General features: G+C 40.7%; 1 protein-coding gene across 2 annotated transcripts; it reads left to right on the forward strand.

Annotated features, from left to right (window-relative positions):
* The first annotated feature begins 984 nt into the window (after positions 1–984).
* chst6 (carbohydrate sulfotransferase 6) lies at positions 985–20,747 on the forward strand. Of its 2 annotated transcripts, none has more exons than XM_056388301.1 (2): positions 985–1,437; positions 14,809–20,747. In XM_056388301.1, exon 2 carries the CDS (start codon positions 14,889–14,891, stop codon positions 16,083–16,085), a length of 1,197 nt encoding a protein of 398 aa, XP_056244276.1. In that variant the 5' UTR covers positions 985–1,437; positions 14,809–14,888; the 3' UTR covers positions 16,086–20,747. The 2 variants fall into 2 exon arrangements, with proteins under 2 accessions (XP_056244276.1, XP_056244277.1); XM_056388302.1 differs by having other exon boundaries at positions 14,812–20,747.
* Positions 20,748–21,020: the final 273 nt, after the last annotated feature.

Consider the following 21,020-nt stretch of genomic DNA (forward strand, 5'->3'; position numbering starts at 1 on the left):
GCGTGCTTCGCTCGTACCTTTGACATAGTTTTACCTGAGTCGTGATGCAAGGGAATAATATATATATATATATATATAACGGCTGCAAGGCGGACTCAGACACACCTAGCTCGGGGAGTGTCACCCACCTGGGGGAGGTGTTATTTCCCTACATGACGACATCAAGAGAAAATCTCCAATTGGCCTGTGTGAGCACACATTTTCAGAAAGGTGGAGCAAGCAAAATACAGAGAGGATGGACTTTTCTCATGTTTGGGGGGTTTGTAGACACATATTACTGACATATTACTGATAGAAAACCATGGAAAAGTGCATTTTGCATAATATGTCCCCTTTAAAGCAAAGCTCCTGGTTTGGTCTCTGACTGTTCTATTATTATATGTGACATCATTATGATCAATTATCATCATCATCAGTGTGTGAGCAGCATGTTACTGTTGTAGCTGCTGCAGGTGGAGCTGGTCTGAACTACTTTATATAGATTTTTATAAACAGGGAGACCAGATAAATGAGAGGGGTCGTGGGATGATTGGGATGAGTTTAAATGTAAACTCAAAACATACCTCTTCAGCCTGGCTTTGATTTATTTTTATTTTATTTTTATTTCATTATTGACTTTATTTTATTCCCTTATTTTATTGTAACTATGTTGTAAATTGTATTTTATTCTATTTTATCTTTTCTTACGTTTGCTAATGTTATTAAAACTTTTTTAATCTATTTTATTGTATCTCATTGTCACTTTCTTACATGATTTGTCTTTGTCTTTTTCGCTCACCGGTCACTTTGAACTGCACTAACCTGTTTGAAAAGTGCTTTACAAATGAAGTTTGATTGATTGATTGGTTGATGGATTGATTGATTGATTGATTGATTGATTGATTGATTGATTGATTGATTGATTGATTGATTGATTGATTGATTAATTGATTGATTAATTGATTGATGGAAACAAACCTGTTTTCAGTTTTTGGACTTATTCTCTAATCTTTGGGATGTTGGATCATTTGAACATGTATTGAAATGAAATGATGTGAAGCTTAGAGGGACAATCAGTATAGATCACTATTAGATGCAGTCATTTGTTACAGGGCAGTGTGTTGAGGAGAGAAGGATCAACGGTCAGTGGTCCCGACCTGTGGAGGCTCTGTAAGCGTAGCCATGACTCAGCAGATGCAACAAAGGAGCTCAGAGGTTAGTTCGCAGCACGCTACCTCTGTCCTCCTGCTGCTGAGACGCTGTAACTGTCTCGGGTCCCGCTCGCTCCGCTACACCCCGCCCAGCCCGCTGCCAGTCCGCCCGGCAGGCCACGTCTCAAAAACCGAACAGTGAAAGTAGTCGAGCAGCTGCGGGCTGAGAGCACCGCGGGGTGTCCGGACAGAGAGCACTGCGCACCGGCTCTGTGGCCAAGCAGCAAGACAGAAAACAAAGCTCAAGGTAAGGTTTTTCTGCTAAATGTCGCGAGGGAAAGAAAAGAAGTAGTCTACATCCTCTCCTCTCCTCTCCGGACAGGACAGTTGTGCCGTTAGTTTCCGTGGGACCGGTGTGAGGCAGCTAATAGCGGACGCACTTTTTCGGGCAACGCATCAGTAACTTCGTCACTTTTCGTCCTCACAATTCAGACACATGCGGAAAGTAGCGGTTTGCTTTGTGGCTAAATGCATAAAGACAGTTATGTGTATTATCCACCCCCACCCCGATATAGACACAGGACTCCACTACTCCATAACATACCCATTAATCCCATTTTGTCTGAGTTTGTGCAGCTAACACCTGGACCAGGCGGTTCTGTAATTTTACCTGGGCGAGAATATGTCCCTGGGGTGAATAGAAATAACTTCAGCCTTAAGATTTAAATCCCACATTCGTTGGAGACTTTCCTGATTCACTTCCAAGTCCTCCCGGGGCGTCCCGGTCCCGGCTCAGCGACTCCTCATGCCCCTGGAGAAGAGAACAGGGTCACAGAGGTAATGCGAGTCCGCTGTGAGGAGCTAGGGACTACATTGCTGGGCAATGAAATATAACATTTATGGGATTATTTTTCTTTTAGGCCTATTTATTATATATAAGACGAAACTCTATAAAAACGAAAAACAAGTCTATTTTTCAGTAGATACTATTTTTTTTTCAGAATTATTGATTTTTACAGCAGAAGTAACGTAAAATGTCCTTTTCTTTGTCAGTCATGAACATTCACTGAATATCTTTGGACATCTGAAGATATCACTTAGCAACTGGAAAAATATAACAGGCATTTTTCACTATTTTCTGACCTTTTACAGTAAAATAATTTATTAATCGAAAAAAAACACACAAAATAATTGTTAGTTGCGGCCCCATTAATGTTATCATGATTCCATGCCACTGAAAGTCAACAGCCATTATTGAAAATTTCTTGAATCAGTAAAGTTCAGCCTGGTTATTATAATACACATGCAAACTGAATGTGCTCACATCAGTATTCAAACACTGTTGTACATTGATACAAAACAGCTTTGATTTAAATTGTCTTAAAAAGGCTGCTTGCTGTATTACGACTAGTGGCCTGATCTCATATACTTGTAATTACCATCACATCACTGTGAAATGTCTGTGCAGTGTTTAGCATAATTTATTGAAGGCAGTCATCTAACCAGACGAGTTGAGAAAAGGAGCAGCTGTTTGAGGCTGATATTAAAGGCAGTGCTGGCTGAGGAGTTTATTTATCGTCTTAGCACAGTGCTCTTACCACTGATAGTTGAGGCCGCTCGGTGCAGCTGGACAGCATCCTGACACAACTTTGAGAGGCTTGTTGGGTTAATGTCCTTTCATGTAGAAAGCTTAGCACAACAAGCAGATTTACACAGCATGTTTCTGAGTAACTGCATTTTCAAGAAATAAGCAGAACAACAAAAGCTTTAGGTGCAAAACCTTGCAACTGAGCAATTTCATTACTATTTGTGATTTGTGTAACAGAATGTATTTTTAATATGAATTTTACTTATTCATTTAGAAAATATCAACTAAATAAATCTTCCTGCCTGCACACAGTCACCAAACAGTACTTGAGGACAAAGTTGTTACAGAAGTTACAGAATCTGCTGTGTCACAGAGCATGTAGTAACACTGGCAGCAGGCTGAGGCACATAGGCCTTGTCAAAAAGGCCACAGAACTCATACTTTAGCAAAATGGATGGCAGATAAATATTTATTTCCCTTTTTGTCGTGAGTACTCGTCTGCAAATATTGCACGTGGAAGTTGTTCAGTTTACTTCTGTGAAACCAGTTAAATCAGTCTGCCATGTTCAGTCAGTCCGTGTTAGCAACTGTGTCGCTAATTTAGCAGGTGTTTGTATCGATCACCAGTTGTTTTTCTTTGCAAATGCCTGTACAGTAAAAGAGGATATATCTCAGAGAGATCATGAATTTAAAGAGCTTAACAAATCTGGGTGTTTTACCAACTTGGAAATGGATCCAACATGAATCTGGATATCAAAAGCCATCCCTAATGTAGACTCTCACTAGCATTAGCAGATGACAATCTTTGAAAATACTAAATACTTGTTTTATGGCCTATTGACTGTAATTTTTTTAAAATCAATTTACAATGAAATCTACAACACATTACAAAGTGCAAAAAGTGAGGGGTGTGAATACGTTCTGAAGCCATGCAGGCCTGGTTTAACATTCTAGTCGCACTAATGTTGGTACATAGTTTGTGTGCAGATGCCTGTGATACTTCATAACAATGGATGACAAAGGGATAAGAATATTGTATTTGGAGCTGCTTCAACAATTTAGTTTAGCAGGAACTTTCTCGTTCAAATGTTCTTCAGGGTTTTATTCGATTTCTTGTTAACTTCTACCTGCTGGGCAGAACTGCTGAACAATCCAATATGATGCAGATTTCAAGGACATAGAAAGTTATTTGAAACGGCCCTTAATCTGGATCCAGTCCCAATGACTCACAGACGTGCCCACTTGGAGGAGTTATATGTGCCCGCTCATGAGGACTGAAACTTCCAGTGTTAGGTGCCTCATTGTGTTTACATGAGAGTTTTCTTTCTCAGCCTTAGTGAATTGAAAACCAGTGTCAGAATTAGTAACTCAAAATGTGTCTTCACCTGATTGTGAGGTTTTTGTAATCATTTCTGTGAATAATGATTAAATTCATTATCGGTTAATGTGCCAATTATTTTCTCCATTAATCACTGATTACTTGATTAATTATTCAGTCTATAATATGTATGAAAATAATAAAAAATGCCTGTTATAGTTTCCTAAAAGATGACAGAAAAACTCAGTCAACCGTCCAAAGACGTTACCCTTATTCTAGTAAAAATGTATCAATTATTAAAATAGTTTCAGATTGATTTTACATTAACTTTTGTGTTAATACTTTTGTGGCCAAAAAGGATATTTTGCACTTCCCCAGTAACAAGCCACATATTACCCAGGAAGTTAAAGTCTGTATTGAGAAAAAGAAGCTGGCCTTCAGGAACAAAGAGCATGGGGGTGTGGCAACATTCAAAAAAGAACATCTCAGGGAGAAACAATCTGCCAGTGAACAGAGCTTCAGCTCAATAAAAGGTTATGGGATTCTATGAAAAACAGAATTAACACAAACTCTAACAGGGAACAGATTGCCTCTCTAGATAAATAGGTCAGAGCTGGCAAACCGAATGACTTCTTCCTCAGATCTGAAATACAGGACGAGAGACAGATGAGAAAGGAGACTGGGCACTGGGCATTATTTCCTGTAACTGAGTCTCGTGGGTTTCTCCACCTCCCTCCCCTTTAGGAAACCTGCAGCAGGTCTGAGTGGAGGAGACAGGGTGTGTTACCAGTTCACGCCCCTGGTAGCCCCTTCGACTCGTTTCAGCAATTAGAAAGTATGCAATAAGAAATGAATGGGTCTTACCTGCCCTCATCAGAACTAAGTCCTGAATGGTGTTCCATTTTCAGCCGTGTCTGAACAGTCACACGCTTCCAGCCAGCATGCCCATCTGCTAACAATGACTTCAGGCGGTGGCTTTAACATCTGTAGTAATGATGTGTTTAGAAAGGGACAATGTAAACATGCTTAGGACTGAGGTGGCTTCATGTCTTGACCCTCTAAAGAAAGTGCTAAAGAAGAGAGCAACCAGCAGACAGCATCTCCGTGTTAATCTCCACTGAGCAAACAATGTGACCAGCAGCTGTGAGTAGAATGAGGACGGCTGCTGAGAGCATGACAAGGTAAACAACATGTGATCTGCCATTATTTGATCTGTCAAATGAAACTTTTGAGCATTAAGATGCTGACGGTGCTTCATTACTAGTAACTGAACAAATGTGATGAAGCTGCAGCTACAAATGCTGATGATGGAGAAAACAAAGAGAGCTCAGTAAAAGATAGGAGGCTGAACTGTACAGATACACGTGGACTCACTATTTGGCAAGGAACAGGCCACTGTTACTCTTTTTATCTAATGTGTTATAACAGCTTATAAATGATTTATAAAGTGTTAATAAGCTAAATAATAAACTAGTTATAAACCAAGTCTTTTATAAGGGTCGTCTTAGTGGTACCAATAGTTTTATTCTTTTTAACAAACAGGTCCCAACAGGTAAAGATTATGGGATGCCTCCTCAAGACCACTGTAGTACAGGGTTACCTCAGGTCATCCTCTTCACACTGTACACAAACAAATGTAGAAGCACAACATATTCATGTGAGCAGAACTGGTGTGGCAGCCACCAACTTGTTGATTGATATATTAATAACACTATAGTCATCTCTAGTCCCAGGGAAGTGACAGCTCATTCCTAATGACACCCAACAAACACCAGGGTAGCTCAGGGTGTGGTTAGTTCTCACGCACTGTAAATTTGCGACCTCATACATACATACATACATTTTTTAATGTCTATTTATTTATTACAAGATGAGCAGTATTCATACATCTTATATAGTAAATTTCCCCTCAGGGACAAAAAAGTATATCTTATCTTAAAGCTGGAGTAGACACACATATTTTGGTGTCATCAGGCAGAAATTCCATAATCATCTTTCAGCATATTGTAATTCAAGTGGTCTGAGAGAGAAACTAGACGTCTGCACCTTCTCTTGGCTCTGTTTTCAAACTTTTCAGACTCGAGATTAAGTGAGACTTTGGCCAATCGCAGGTATTTACAGAGAGAGAGAGAGTGTTCCTATTGGCTGTTCTCTTCTCCTGGACATGTAAAAGGAGACGAGAACAGCCAATAGGGAGAATAATAATACATAATAATAATAATAAGAAGAAGAATATTACAACAGATAAGGGTTTTTAGTCTGAGTGTATGATAATATGCATCGGTGTGAAGAGAAGACGCTGATGGTCGAATGAGAGGGTGACAGGGGAGTGAAGACAGAGGAGGAAGGCTCTGCAACGATGTCTTGTGTTTACCTTTGTATCCTGGGGGTCTGAAGGTGAGGAGAACATGTCAGGGCTTGTTAAATGAGCACAACAGATTATGGTATGCTCGCATGGATCACCTCAGTCAGCAGTAATCTTGGTCTTCCACTGGAAACTTTGAAGGACAGTCCTTTGCAACACTGTGTCTTTTCATTCTTTTTTCACCATCAGAATTAGAAAAAAATCATGATCCTCACAGGAAATGACTTTGTTGATAAGAAAGAGCAAGTGAATAAGTAAAAAACAAAACAAAAACTAATATACAATCGTAATAATAATAAACACACAGTTAGTGAATAGAAAAATGTACAAATGCAATTGTGCAAAAAGTTCAATGTAATCACAGTATGCACAGAAGTACAAAAAATAGAAACATGCAAATTAATCGTAATGTGCAAAGGTAAACTGAATGAAAAGTGTAATGTAACAGTCGATTATTAAATGAACAGTAGCTTCACTGATGGAGATGTGGATAAAGGGGGGGAATTGTATATCGGGTCCTTCCTTGCTGGATGGTCTCAGGAAGGAAGGACGTCCTGTGACGTTCGGTGGAGCTGCGACTAGGTGCAGAAGGTCCAGCCCCCCCCCCCCCCCCAGGACTGAGCTGGCCCCCTTCCTGGTCTAGTCCAGTATTTATACTCCTGTACCATCTCCACCATCTCTCCCCTGATGGAAAGCAGGAGTCATGGATCTCCTGACGTCAACCACCAGCTTCAGGGTAACTCAGGGTGTGGCCAGTTCTCACGCATTGGAAAATTTGCAAATGCAGGTGTGTGCGTGTACACTCCTTCAGATGTCACTGTCAGTCAAGAATTTCAGAGATGTTCGGAAGCGTTTCAGCTTATTTTACATATTTTATATTAGATTTGATTAGAACCACAATAGCTGATCCACAGACCACTCACTAACTCGTCCGGACCACCATCTTCAGTGCCCCTGGTGATAGTAACCAGTGGTCTGTCTTAACAACCATGGTCAGAGGACAGAGCACTGATTTGGCTACAACCTCCTCAGGTGGTTTTTGATCAGTGGCTGAATGTCGAGTCTGCTGAAGAAACAGCTCGTTGGCCCTGTCAGTGTTTCCATCTACCTTCTGGGCTGCTGGGTAATCAGTAATGGTAAACAATTGGTCTGTGGAGTTGCTGCGTAACTGTCGCGTTGCTGACTGATAGCATTCAGAAAAGTAGCTGCATGAATAAAGTAAATCCACAGATCCACAAATCTACTTGCATGTTTAGAGAGGGGAAAAAATAAGAAAACATCTGTACAAGCAACATGCTGCATGCATGCTACCTTTTCTTTTCACTGATCTATTCATTCATTTAGAGGGTGGGGCAGAGCACATAGTAGGTGTGGTTGTTGTCCGTCCCTCTGATCTAACCCGAGAAGAATTTCTCTGTCACTGGAGAGTTTTATCCTCCCATGATGGTCTACGTTCTCTCTCACAGGCCTTTTTCACTCCGACACTTCACAGAGAAACATTATGACCTGTGGACTTTTTTCCAAATATTCCAATTAATAGGAAAAACATGAATAAGATAAAGTAATAGTAACTTATCACTGCACATTGAATATGGAAAAACATCTTTCACACATATACTCCCCCAGACACACTCTCCCGCTCACACGTGTCCCACGTAGCTGGTTCACCTCAGTACTTTATGTTCTTTAAGTCTTCCTGTTGAAGTGTAGGGTATTTGACCTCACGTATAATTGAATACAAACAGGTTAGATAGACCATATTCAAAATACTGACTCCAAAATACAACCTCCATGCAACAAAATGACATCTGTGAGCACTGCAACAGAAGTGACCACACCTGTGATGATTTCCAGATAAGGCTAATAAATAATTAATAATAGTCATAAAGTAACTTACTACTACTACTAATGAACAGACAACATTTACACGTGAAGTAATCCTTCACATGTTTGTGACTGATTTCACTGTGCGCCATAAAACATAATAATCACAAAATAACACTGGTTAAGCAAGACTTAGCTCATCCTCCCAAAGTCAGCTCAGACTATTACTGGTTCCTATCATTACTAAAGAATTGGGTTTTTTAATTATCATTTTTAATTTTAAATAATCAGTTAGACTTGTATACAGGCAGCTTTTGTTTGAGCTTTTCCTCCTCAAGTAATCTTTCAATAATCTTTACTTCAACTGGTTCTGTGTCCAGCACAGCCTCTCCGTGTGTGTGTGTGTGTGTGTGTGTTTGTGTGTTTTTGTTTCTGTGTGTGTGTGTGTGTTTGTGTTTGTGTTTGTGTGTGTGTTTACAGCCTTTTCTCGCCCTGAGAGTGCAAGACATAGAAGCAGTGTGACCATATATGATAAAACAGAAGCTAAATATACAGTGGTTAATGTTTATATAGTGACTGGCCACCACAAATAAATCAATGTATAGGAAACAATGTGTCAATTTAACGTATTTTCAGCGGCATGTGGATGATTATAGCAACTAATCGCGGCAGCCCTATTTATGTCTCTTGCAACATGGCTCCACATGCTGAGGAAATGAGCAAGTAAGACACCAGATTGCGTGACTTGATAAAGATGGGAGAGGGCACGAGAGTACCAGTGGGCTACTGAAGATAAGCTGAAACAGCAGTCATTAGGACGTATAGGAAGAGTCATACCACCAATAACAGAAGGCGCAGTGGTCGTCCTCAAAAACTGCCGCCAAGCACAATTCACTATTCATGTAATCTGGTATTGAAAAACAGTGATTACCTGTGGAATCTGGTGTTTCAGAGCCTGATAAGACAGTGTGAAGTAGGGATACCGCGATCACGTTTTTCTTTGGCCACAGATATCGAGCATCTATGAGTGAGATCGGATGATCCATGGCTGATACCAATCATTTTGGCATCCCTAGTGGCATTGCAGATGGCGCACATAATATCAGTCGCAGACACTTTGTAAAAGTTCCACACGGCCAACATATTGTTTTATTTTGGTGGCCTGTCGCATGCCAGCGGGACTACACCACACAGCACAAAGTGCTTCTCTCAGCCACAGACACCAGAGTATTAATCACAGGTTTTAAGGTGATCGCTGACAAGAGGTATTAATTCCGATCTACTGATCACTTATTTTTTATGAAAATCAGCCGATAATGATAATGATCAATCCTGGGGCATCCCTAGTGTGAAGGACATAGTATGAAGTCAACCTCTAACAAATGAACCCAAGAGGAAAAAAAATGCTCACAAAACAGCGTAAAACTGCACGTACAGTGTTCAGTGTTTCTCACAGCATGAGGTTGTATTTGGATCGGATTAGTGGCGGCAGAGCACATAGTAGGTGTGGTTGTTGTCCGTCCCTCTGATCTAACCCGAGAAGAATTTCTCTGTCACTGGAGAGTTTTATCCTCCCATGATGGTCTACGTTCTCTCTCACAGGCCTTTTTCACTCCGACACTTCACAGAGAAACATTATGACCTGTGGACTTTTTTCCAAATATTCCAATTAATAGGAAAAACATGAATAAGATAAAGTAATAGTAACTTATCACTGCACATTGAATATGGAAAAACATCTTTCACACATATACTCCCCCAGACACACTCTCCCGCTCACACGTGTCCCACGTAGCTGGTTCACCTCAGTACTTTATGTTCTTTAAGTCTTCCTGTTGAAGTGTAGGGTATTTGACCTCACGTATAATTGAATACAAACAGGTTAGATAGACCATATTCAAAATACTGACTCCAAAATACAACCTCCATGCAACAAAATGACATCTGTGAGCACTGCAACAGAAGTGACCACACCTGTGATGATTTCCAGATAAGGCTAATAAATAATTAATAATAGTCATAAAGTAACTTACTACTACTACTAATGAACAGACAACATTTACACGTGAAGTAATCCTTCACATGTTTGTGACTGATTTCACTGTGCGCCATAAAACATAATAATCACAAAATAACACTGGTTAAGCAAGACTTAGCTCATCCTCCCAAAGTCAGCTCAGACTATTACTGGTTCCTATCATTACTAAAGAATTGGGTTTTTTAATTATCATTTTTAATTTTAAATAATCAGTTAGACTTGTATACAGGCAGCTTTTGTTTGAGCTTTTCCTCCTCAAGTAATCTTTCAATAATCTTTACTTCAACTGGTTCTGTGTCCAGCACAGCCTCTCCGTGTGTGTGTGTGTGTGTGTGTGTTTGTGTGTTTTTGTTTCTGTGTGTGTGTGTGTGTTTGTGTTTGTGTTTGTGTGTGTGTTTACAGCCTTTTCTCGCCCTGAGAGTGCAAGACATAGAAGCAGTGTGACCATATATGATAAAACAGAAGCTAAATATACAGTGGTTAATGTTTATATAGTGACTGGCCACCACAAATAAATCAATGTATAGGAAACAATGTGTCAATTTAACGTATTTTCAGCGGCATGTGGATGATTATAGCAACTAATCGCGGCAGCCCTATTTATGTCTCTTGCAACATGGCTCCACATGCTGAGGAAATGAGCAAGTAAGACACCAGATTGCGTGACTTGATAAAGATGGGAGAGGGCACGAGAGTACCAGTGGGCTACTGAAGATAAGCTGAAACAGCAGTCATTAGGACGTATAGGAAGAGTCATACCACCAATAACAGAAGGCGCAGTGGTCGTCCTCAAAAACTGCCGCCAAGCACAATTCACTATTCATGTAATCTGGTATTGAAAAACAGTGATTACCTGTGGAATCTGGTGTTTCAGAGCCTGATAAGACAGTGTGAAGTAGGGATACCGCGATCACGTTTTTCTTTGGCCACAGATATCGAGCATCTATGAGTGAGATCGGATGATCCATGGCTGATACCAATCATTTTGGCATCCCTAGTGGCATTGCAGATGGCGCACATAATATCAGTCGCAGACACTTTGTAAAAGTTCCACACGGCCAACATATTGTTTTATTTTGGTGGCCTGTCGCATGCCAGCGGGACTACACCACACAGCACAAAGTGCTTCTCTCAGCCACAGACACCAGAGTATTAATCACAGGTTTTAAGGTGATCGCTGACAAGAGGTATTAATTCCGATCTACTGATCACTTATTTTTTATGAAAATCAGCCGATAATGATAATGATCAATCCTGGGGCATCCCTAGTGTGAAGGACATAGTATGAAGTCAACCTCTAACAAATGAACCCAAGAGGAAAAAAAATGCTCACAAAACAGCGTAAAACTGCACGTACAGTGTTCAGTGTTTCTCACAGCATGAGGTTGTATTTGGATCGGATTAGTGGCGGTTGATCACATATCCAGTGAAACCAGTCCCACCGCATGCACACAGCACACTCTCATGCATACCTTGAATGACACACATAATAAAGACAGACAGGGACAGTAAAAACATTACGAATATCTTCACGGGCCACTGATGTGGCAGGATTTCTCCCAGTGCAGTCAGTCCAACTATGACAGGCGGGTCCATCGCCAATGTGTTTGTGAGAGAGAGAACACTGCTTGAGCGATCTTTTATGTTATGATGAATGCGATAAAGTACATATTGTAAATAGGGACGTGACGAGAACTGATATTTCAGTAAAGAGTTTCTACAATGCCATAAGTATCGGAGGTGCCCTAGAGGTTGAATGTATGAATAACACTACAAGCATCCTAGTCTGACGACAAACTAAAGCGAAGCATCCAGACAAAGTGAGCTCCAAAAGACAATATTGCTCAAGGTGGGAATGTGGAGCTTGCAAACCAATGCTGAAGATTCCTCACACACATCACTGGGTGAGTGGCTGCCACCTGGCAGATCTTTGGGTGTCCACTCACCTGGTTGGATACATAACAGCAAGTGTTTTAACATCAACATGTGGAACGGTCTATTTTTCAATGTGGAGGTTCAGATGCTACATCAGTAAACAATATACCACAATATCTGCCCCATGACCAGAAAATAGGGTAAAAAAAAAAAAACACTTTCACCTCTGTCATTGGTCCTTTCCTCGACCCATGAAGGGTGGAGGTTGGTGGTAGAATTGGAGTGAGTATCTCCTCCTCAGCATCCTCTCAGGGGGAGAGGGGTAGGGGTGGGGATGTGTTCAGATGTGTGCTCATCAGACAGCAGTCTGTGATGGTCCGTGGTCTTTTTTTCTTTTCTCCTGCTGTTGGGGAGGGCATGTGGCTCCATCATAAAGGGCTGCCCAGGTGGAGCAGAGTAATAAACAGCCGTGCTTCTGGTTAAAAGCCTGGTTGTCTGCATTGCGTTAAATTCAACTTTCCCCTGGAACGTCCATTCCATTCACAACAAACAGCAGCCTTTTGCTTTCCCAGCTTTTGAGTCTGTGGCTATGTCCACACTACTACGTTTTCGTTTTGAAACGCATCTCCTTTGCTACCTTTTCACCTCTCGTCCACACGACTCTGGAGTTTTCGAGAACCGAAAACCGACACTTTTGGAAACGCTGTTGACCCTGTTTTAGTTTGAAAACTCTGGGTTTGTGTTGTAGTCTGGACGGGCTAAAACGGAGACTTTTTGAATAGATGACGTAGATACCTGCGGTCTCTCCTGATTGGGTCTGATCAGCCTGGTACAACGTGATAATGAATTACAAGTGTTAAAAGTTAAATTCAGCATTTTAACGCAACAACTGTCTTTGCTGTTCCTCATTTGCAGTATTTTGTTCGACTAATTAACTGCAGGGAAGACAATCTGCTTCCTGTTTACACCGGCTTGTGCATGCCTAGTGTATGTGAATAGTCATGTGATGTGTGTTTTCGTTTTTGTTTGAAAACGCCATTTTAAAATGAAAACTTTGTTGTGTGGACGTGCCCGTCCTGGCATCAATCTACTAGAGAAGTTCATAGTAAGGACATGTAAAATTATGGACCCTTCTTAGTCTCCTCATCATCAAACCATCAACTGGAGAGGAAACAGAGACAAAAGATAATTAATTAACTATCCAACTAGTTTGTAATCCATGTAATGTTTTATGTAATTTAACTCAATTCCCAAATTTCTATCCTATTGAATAGCCAGTGGAACAGTTTAGGACAGAGGTCCGTAATAGGTGGGCTGCGGTCCAGACCCAGACGCTGTCCTATCTGGAATTATTGAGAATTTATTAAATTAGCCTTTACAGCACTGGTCACATGATGCTACTCAGCCAATCATTGCAACTCGAAGGAGTGAGTGAGCTGCAGACACAGGGGCGACGAAGTCGGTGCCAGCTGAATCAGAAGGACAGAAGTGCCTCAGAATATCTTTGTAACCTTTTGATTATTGATTAAAGATATATCCAAGAGTGCACATGGACACATCATACGTGATGTTCCTGAGGTCACTTGGTGTTTTCGGTCTTTCAGGGTCATACACCCTCACTTGGGCGACCCAGCCAGAGTTGATCAGGCTCTGGCATGTGTCCCAGCAGCATTGGCCCACGTGTCACTCCTCTGGAGCCACAGCCATCTGGAGGCTCCCTTGTCGGCTTCCATGGTCAACTTGATGGCTTTTCTTTTCTTTTTCTTATAAAGAAGGTTTCATTTATAATCACTCCTTTTCTTTGTCTACAACCTTTTATGTTACAAACCAAGTCAATGCCAGCTGAATCTGAAGGACCACAGAATATTTTTCTAACCTTTTAATAATTATCATGATTTCATTTTTGAACACCATACTCATCTAAAGTCATCTAGCAAAAGTTAAGTACTGTAATTAGAGCTTTATCTGGCATCAACCAGCAGGAGATCAGGTAGATGACACGATCTGCCAATGACCGCTTAGAGAGAATCCTTCAGAGAAAAGTCTGCAGGCAAATGAATTCATCTTTTAATAATCCAGTTTCACTCATAGACATTTTAGCCGTATAGTAAATAGTCTTATCATATTCTTTCCCACCATTGCACGATTGTTTACAGTTTATTGTATCAGCTATTGATTAATACTGTTGTTTTTCTCCAGTTTTCATCATGGTGATTATAAGACATCGCATTTATCCTGTATAAGTAATTCTAGTAATAAACATCTTTATTTAAACTCGTCGTCTTTTTATGTCCCTTTCAAATACAGATCATACATCTGTTGAATGGAGAAGTCATGGCCTTATATTAATTAATACATTTGTTAAGTTCCTCCCTTAAAGTGGGAGGTGGTCTAATTAATAAGGATTTTTAACTTTTACAGTGCGGCCTGAAACTGTCTAATGCAGCTGCTGCAAACATCAAAGACCAGTTGTATCATTGGTTGCAGTTGTCTTCAATACTATTGATAGTTGATTCACTTTTCATCATCTGCTGTGTAATAACAATTGTAAGAGCTGCTAAGCAGACATTTGCAAGGACTGTGAAAAAATGCATTTCCTGCTCACTTCCTGTCCCCCCTCTATCTCTCTCTCCCTCTCTCTCCCTCTCTCTCTGTCTGTCTTTTCTGCAGCAGCCGTAACACACAGCTCCGAAGGAGACAAAAAAGAAAGATCCACATCAACCAGCGGACACTGCCAGTGATCACCCATCATGCCCCGCTGCAGAGTGAGCCTCAGCACCATGATCTTCCTGGTGATCCTGCAGGGCGCAGCAGTGGTGCTGTTCTGCGGCTGGTATGTCCAGCTCAGTCCCTGCGGCTCTGCTCCCTCCAACAACAAGGTTCACGTTCTTCTGCTGTCGTCATGGCGATCAGGCTCATCCTTCCTCGGTCAGGTGTTCAACCAGCACCCATCTGTCTTCTATCTTATGGAGCCTGGTTGGCATCTGTGGACCAAACTCCACAAACCCAGGGCGCGGGTGCTGCGAATGGCCTTGAGGGATCTGTTTCGGAGTCTGTTCCAGTGTGACTTCTCAGTGATGGATTCCTACCTCCCAGAGCACTACAACGTTTCCAACTTGTTTATGTGGAGTCACAGTCGAGGAATGTGCTCACCGCCGGCCTGTTCTCTCACACCACGCGACCAATTCAGCAATCAGGCTCAGTGTTCCAAGACGTGTGACGCCAGAGGCCTGCAGGCGGTAGAGGAGGCCTGCGGCACTTACAGTCACGTGGTGTTAAAAGAAGTGCGTTTTTTTGAGCTGGAATCCCTCTACCCACTTCTGCAGGACCCAAGTCTAGACCTCCGCATCATCCACCTGGTCCGAGACCCACGAGCCGTGTTGCGGTCTAGAGAGCAGTCGGTCCATGCCTTCGTATATGACGACCCTACCGTCTTGGAGCAGAGAAACATACCAGCAGACGAGGTGCAGTATGAAGTCATGCAGGAAATCTGTCGTAGCCATGTGCGCATAAATGAGAGGGCCGTCCTGAAGCCCCCTCCATTTCTAAAAGGCCGCTACAAAATGGTCCGCTACGAGGATGTGGCACGCGACCCACTCGAGGAAATAACTGCAATGTATGAATTTGCCGGTCTGGAGGCGACCTCACAGTTGGAGGAGTGGATCTACAGAGTGACCCATGGAAAAGGCAAAGGTGCCAAGAGAGATGCCTTTAAAATCACTTCCCGAAATGCCACTGATGTGTCCCAGGCTTGGCGCACAATGCTGCCTCACAGCAAGGTCAAACGTATCCAGGAGGTGTGTAAAGGGGCCATGTCGTTGCTCGGGTACAGGACTGTTAACAGTGAAAAAGAACAGAAGAGACTTGACCTAGATCTGCTGGTGCCCCGGGAACCATATCAGTTCAGCTGGTTACCGGCTAAAACAGAGCATCCAGGTAATAGTTAAAACATGAATGACAAAGACATTATCACCAAGAGACCACACAGGACAGAGGGGCTGATGCCAGGGCCTGAACATACTGTATCTCATAAATTTGGACCTAACTGGAAAACAGAAACCAGATTCACTAAGATTTGCTGACATTATGTTGTTCCCTATACAGAGGCTTCTCTGTATAAACCAACCATCTCCTGAATCTCTGAGCTGCACATGAGCAGTCATGTCTGGCTCATGCGCAACAGTTGTGGGTTGCAAAATGTTTTTATACACGCCTTGCCACACATGTAAAAAATTTAGTTGGAAACATTAGGGAGTTGACAGATAATTAAATCCTCTGAACACAAAAGAGGCTTTGTTTTTTTTAAAAACCAGCTCTCATAAGTAGCATTCTACTTTGTCTGCACAGTTTGTGAAACATGTGGACTCATTTTGATGGTAGAGTGCACCGTCCCCTGTACACAGTGAATCTGGGCCTGGTTTTGCACAGTGCAGGCATTCTGGTGGTGACAGACAGTCACATCAGGGGAGGTAAGGAAGCCAGAAAACTGCACAAGTTTGCTTTTAGCTTGATGTGCTGAATTTGAATCAGCAAAACCACATTTTAATAGAAGAGCTGCACCAGGAAAAAATACACTATTTTCAACCCGATTCACAAAGTGGGTCTACAACTGTAGCTTCAGGCTGTAGATACTTCGCTTTTCCCTAAATTAATCTCAGATCACTTGTATCAAAGTTAAGGTCTCCCCTTACAGAAAAATCATCAGGAATTTCCCGTGATCACATGTGCACATGGGAACATTGTCATGGTGTAATGTGTGAAGCCCATGTAGAGTCAATTGCCACCTGAAATATATGGGATTACATGTGAAACGCAGATTTAACATGAAACTTAGATTTACATGTGAATGTGAATCACATGTAAAATTGGCATTCACATATATGTTCTTTTTTTTACCACGTGAGTTTTAAGATACACATGTGGAAATATGTGAAATATTGAATTTCCCACGTGATTTTATTCGCAAGTGTTATTACAGTCCAGGGGAAATCTGGTTCCACTTAAGTATCTGAAAGTCTGAACAACTCACACATTTACATGTTGCTGCCACTCCTCAAGTATGAAGTTACCTAGTATAGCTGATGCTGCAGTAGCTTACTTAGTAGTAACGCATGATCGGTAGTTTAGGAGTTGCATCAAGATGTTTCCTTAAACTGGCTGAGAAATCCGCTTCCTGGATTACCCAGTCTCTTAATTTATGTTCGTTTACAGAAGTTATTTTCTTTGTTGATTCATTAATAAGTGATGACACTGATCCACCAAATGACTAGTGTTCATTTGACAGTGATTAAAGATCAAACATTTAGTCACATCATATTGATTTCCAACTTAAAGATTAACTACTGGTAACAGTTCGTATTTAGATTCTCACATGTCGAAGAACCAGGGCACAGTAGCTTTCTCAGAACATCAAGTTTTACTTTTCATGTGCAGCAGAATTAAAACAATAACTGCGTACCCCTTATAGATTTTGGCAAACCTGACACGTGTCCCAGTTGCACACTACTGCGTACACCAGTGCTACAATTTAGTTACCAGCTACGAAACATCATAGAGCATTTAGCAGTTAAACAACTGGATGTTTCACTCTGGAGTCAGTGGAGAGCTGAATGAAGTGATTATTGGACTTGGTGGATGGAAACACGACTCCAGAAAATGCTAATGTTGCTCCATGTTTGCTGTATGTGCAGGCAGCTGTTTGCCATATCAGTTTCATAAGATGATAGTATGTCATTGCTGTATTCAGCGATAGTACAGCTTGTTTCCCTCAAATGGCCAAAAATCATTCATTGCCACAAAAAAAAAAAAAAAAACAGAGCACAATGCTTTTAGAATGATTTAATCCTCCGTTTTCTGGAGCTGTCTCCACATTGTCATGTGTTTATTTATTCCAGTTGAGAGTAGTTCCTCTCTTTCCTTAGTGTATAACACTGTTAGTCCCTCAAAACACATTCTAAACCATGCACAGTCACAGCTGTCTGTATATTTATTTTTTCTTACTGTGCATTCGAATCATTAAGAGAGCTAGTATGTAGTATGGAACTGGGACACAGCGCTGGTTTAGCTTTACACCCTGGTACATGTGATGCACAGATGGAGCCACAGAGCAGGGACTTCAGAGGCAACATGCATAATGTGATTCAGATGTTTTCTCAACGAAAGAGAGTTGAGCATTTAAAGGAAAAATTCCACCTTAAATCAGTTTAATACAGCTTCCACCTAGCAGGTCATCACAAAATACCAGCACGTCCTGATCATTAGTGTAGGGTGGAATGTTCCTTTAACAAGTAACATTGAAATTTTGAAGTCAGGGCTGCTGTTTGGCCTCGACACATTGTGGTGAAAGCATTTAGTTTAAAGTTAGCTCAATGGGAAGCCGATCAGCTTGTCACTGCTACACACTGTTCAACATAATACAGTACAGTTGCTGTGTCGGTAGGATCAGCAAGAGTTAATATAGCTGTAGATGAGAGTCTGTGAGACTTGCAGCATGTGGAACAGAGTGTTCACTGAGTACACTGCGCTCTGTCAGTGTGTGTGTGTGTGTGTGTGAGGTGGAGGGAAAAGGGTTAGTGTGTGTTATGAGATGTTCATGGATTTTCCAGTGTTATGGTTATTGTTAGATACAACACTCTCCCTGGTATAAAGGTTTACATAATCAGCAATAAAAAGTTAAAATATGAATCAATATTCCAAAACTGTATTGACACTAAAGGGTGTCAACTGACATTTATAGATTACCAGCACTGTGTAACCCTTATCCATTTTTATTGGTTGTGGTACTAATGATACAAGATAAAAAAAACACTGGGGTATTTTTTTAGGGGTAAGAATAGATTTCTCTTCTCTCCTTTTAAGGGTCAAACTGGTGTTCTTCACTGTTTTTTCTCATTCTCCACAAATGAATGGAATTTTGAATGTGGTTCCTTTAAAGGAGGTATTTGTAAGTTCTGCTATTCCTCCATAGCCAGCGTAAGCATTAGCAGCTATTTACTTACCAGTCTTGGCAAAAGCTTCAGCCATTGTTGTGTTTACAATATAAGAGGTCACGGCCTCTGAGCAGAGCTACTTCTTCAGGCCAGGCTGGACCCTACAGCGACTCGGTATCGGAAAGTGACGGCACAGGCCGACCAGACGGGCTAGCTGGTTAGTATGCTAACTTCAGCTAAAAAAAAAAGCAGTGATAGAATAGAAGCAAGGGTTGCTTGACATAGCTGAAGGTAAAGTTATGAAGTTTCTAGACAGTTGAGTAAACAGCTGCTAATGTTGGCTATGTAGCAATAGCAAAACTTTTCGAATAACTTCTTCAAGGAAGTAATTCCTTTTTTCCTTTTTCAGTGTCAGAGAACAGTGTGTTACTTTGATTGTTTCTTTGATATTAACTTATATTATCGTTGAAAGTTAATGCTATTTCAGCTGCATTACAATACAACACGAATCAAACATAATAATATATTTATATTTATAATGTATAATAATTCTATATTATGTAGCTAAAGCAAAAGTCAAGTCTGCAAGGTCATTTTGATGCTGAACTGAAATTAATAGAAATCAATGGTGTAAAATCACATTCAAAAAAAAGTTATGATTCAGAAAGCAAAGCACAGTTACAGTAATATAAAATCTATGATTTGTACTAAAGTGTTCTAACACAGTTGCCAACGTACAGCTGTGTGACAAATTTAAGAAAAAAACCTGAAAAATGAGTATAGAAACAGGATGATAAACGCTGTCCATCACCATCATCAAAACACCACATGAGGGAATATCTTTTAGAAGAATGGTGTTCACCCTCCAGTAGATTCAAGAGACTTGGAGAATCAGTGACGAGGAGCACTGAAACTACTCTGGCGGCTCATAGTGGCTCAACACCACTAAGACAGTAAATGCTGGTTTTCCCTTTAATCTGTAGTTTTTGGGGACAGCTCCATTTATCACAAGATGAATTTAATAAGATGATTAATGGAACAGAAAAGAAGAAAAACAAGTCCATTTTTTTTTGTAAAACAAATTCATACCTCTTCTGAAACAATCCATTTTGAATGTAAAATATCTCTGTGGTGGAACTGTTCACATCTCATAGATATTACGACAAGGTTGCAAGTAGACACTGACTCATTTTAAGGAGTCACAAGCCAAGTACATATTAAAACCACTGTGGTTTTTGTACTGATCCTGGTTCTGCTGAGTGATGAAATAACACTAGTGAGTGTATATATGATGCTTCAACCACAAAAAGTCTCCCAGCAGTCCAAACTTGTATGTGCTGATAAACTGACAATATTTTAATGTCCTAAGTCGAGAAAACTGAATAACAAGCCAAAATGTTTTTCACTGTGGGAATTGATCGAATGTTTCCATAAAGTGCCTGAACAGTTAACATGTATAATGTAATCAATGTGAAAGATATGAAACACTTTACTGTTTTGGTTAACCTCAATTCCTTTCTGTTAAGTTTGAGTTTGCATGAAGAGCCTTTTGACAATGTCAGTGCCTTGCAGTGGGTTTAGCTGACAGAGCTGTCAGTTTGTTCTTGTATTTATCTGAAGATTCATGAAGCAGAAACTATATGGTACTAATAATGAATGCAAATAAATATTTACATGTAACCTTTGCTGATTTTTATTCCGTGGCTGTTGACTGAAAGCTGGTGAGAAACTTGCTGGTTTCAGTGTTCGTGAGAAGCTTTTCTTCAGCACATAATTTACATTTGGGCGCCACCTGTTGGCGGAGAATGAAATAGAATTTTAACATCTCTACTGAATATTTACTGTAATCTTGTTCTGAAGAGCAAAATACACCAAACCAATATCCATTGAGAAAATATCTTGTACAAAAAAAAGATTTTATATACTAACCACACAATTATTCTTTAGTTTACC

This window comes from Seriola aureovittata, chromosome 10, assembly GCF_021018895.1.
Source record: "Seriola aureovittata isolate HTS-2021-v1 ecotype China chromosome 10, ASM2101889v1, whole genome shotgun sequence".
NCBI classification, from domain to species: domain Eukaryota; kingdom Metazoa; phylum Chordata; class Actinopteri; order Carangiformes; family Carangidae; genus Seriola; species Seriola aureovittata.

Bases quoted from the DNA above. Each gene is read 5' to 3' on its own strand.
- chst6 (XM_056388301.1), top strand. From the start codon at position 14,889: ATGCCCCGCTGCAGAGTGAGCCTCAGCACCATGATCTTCCTGGTGATC.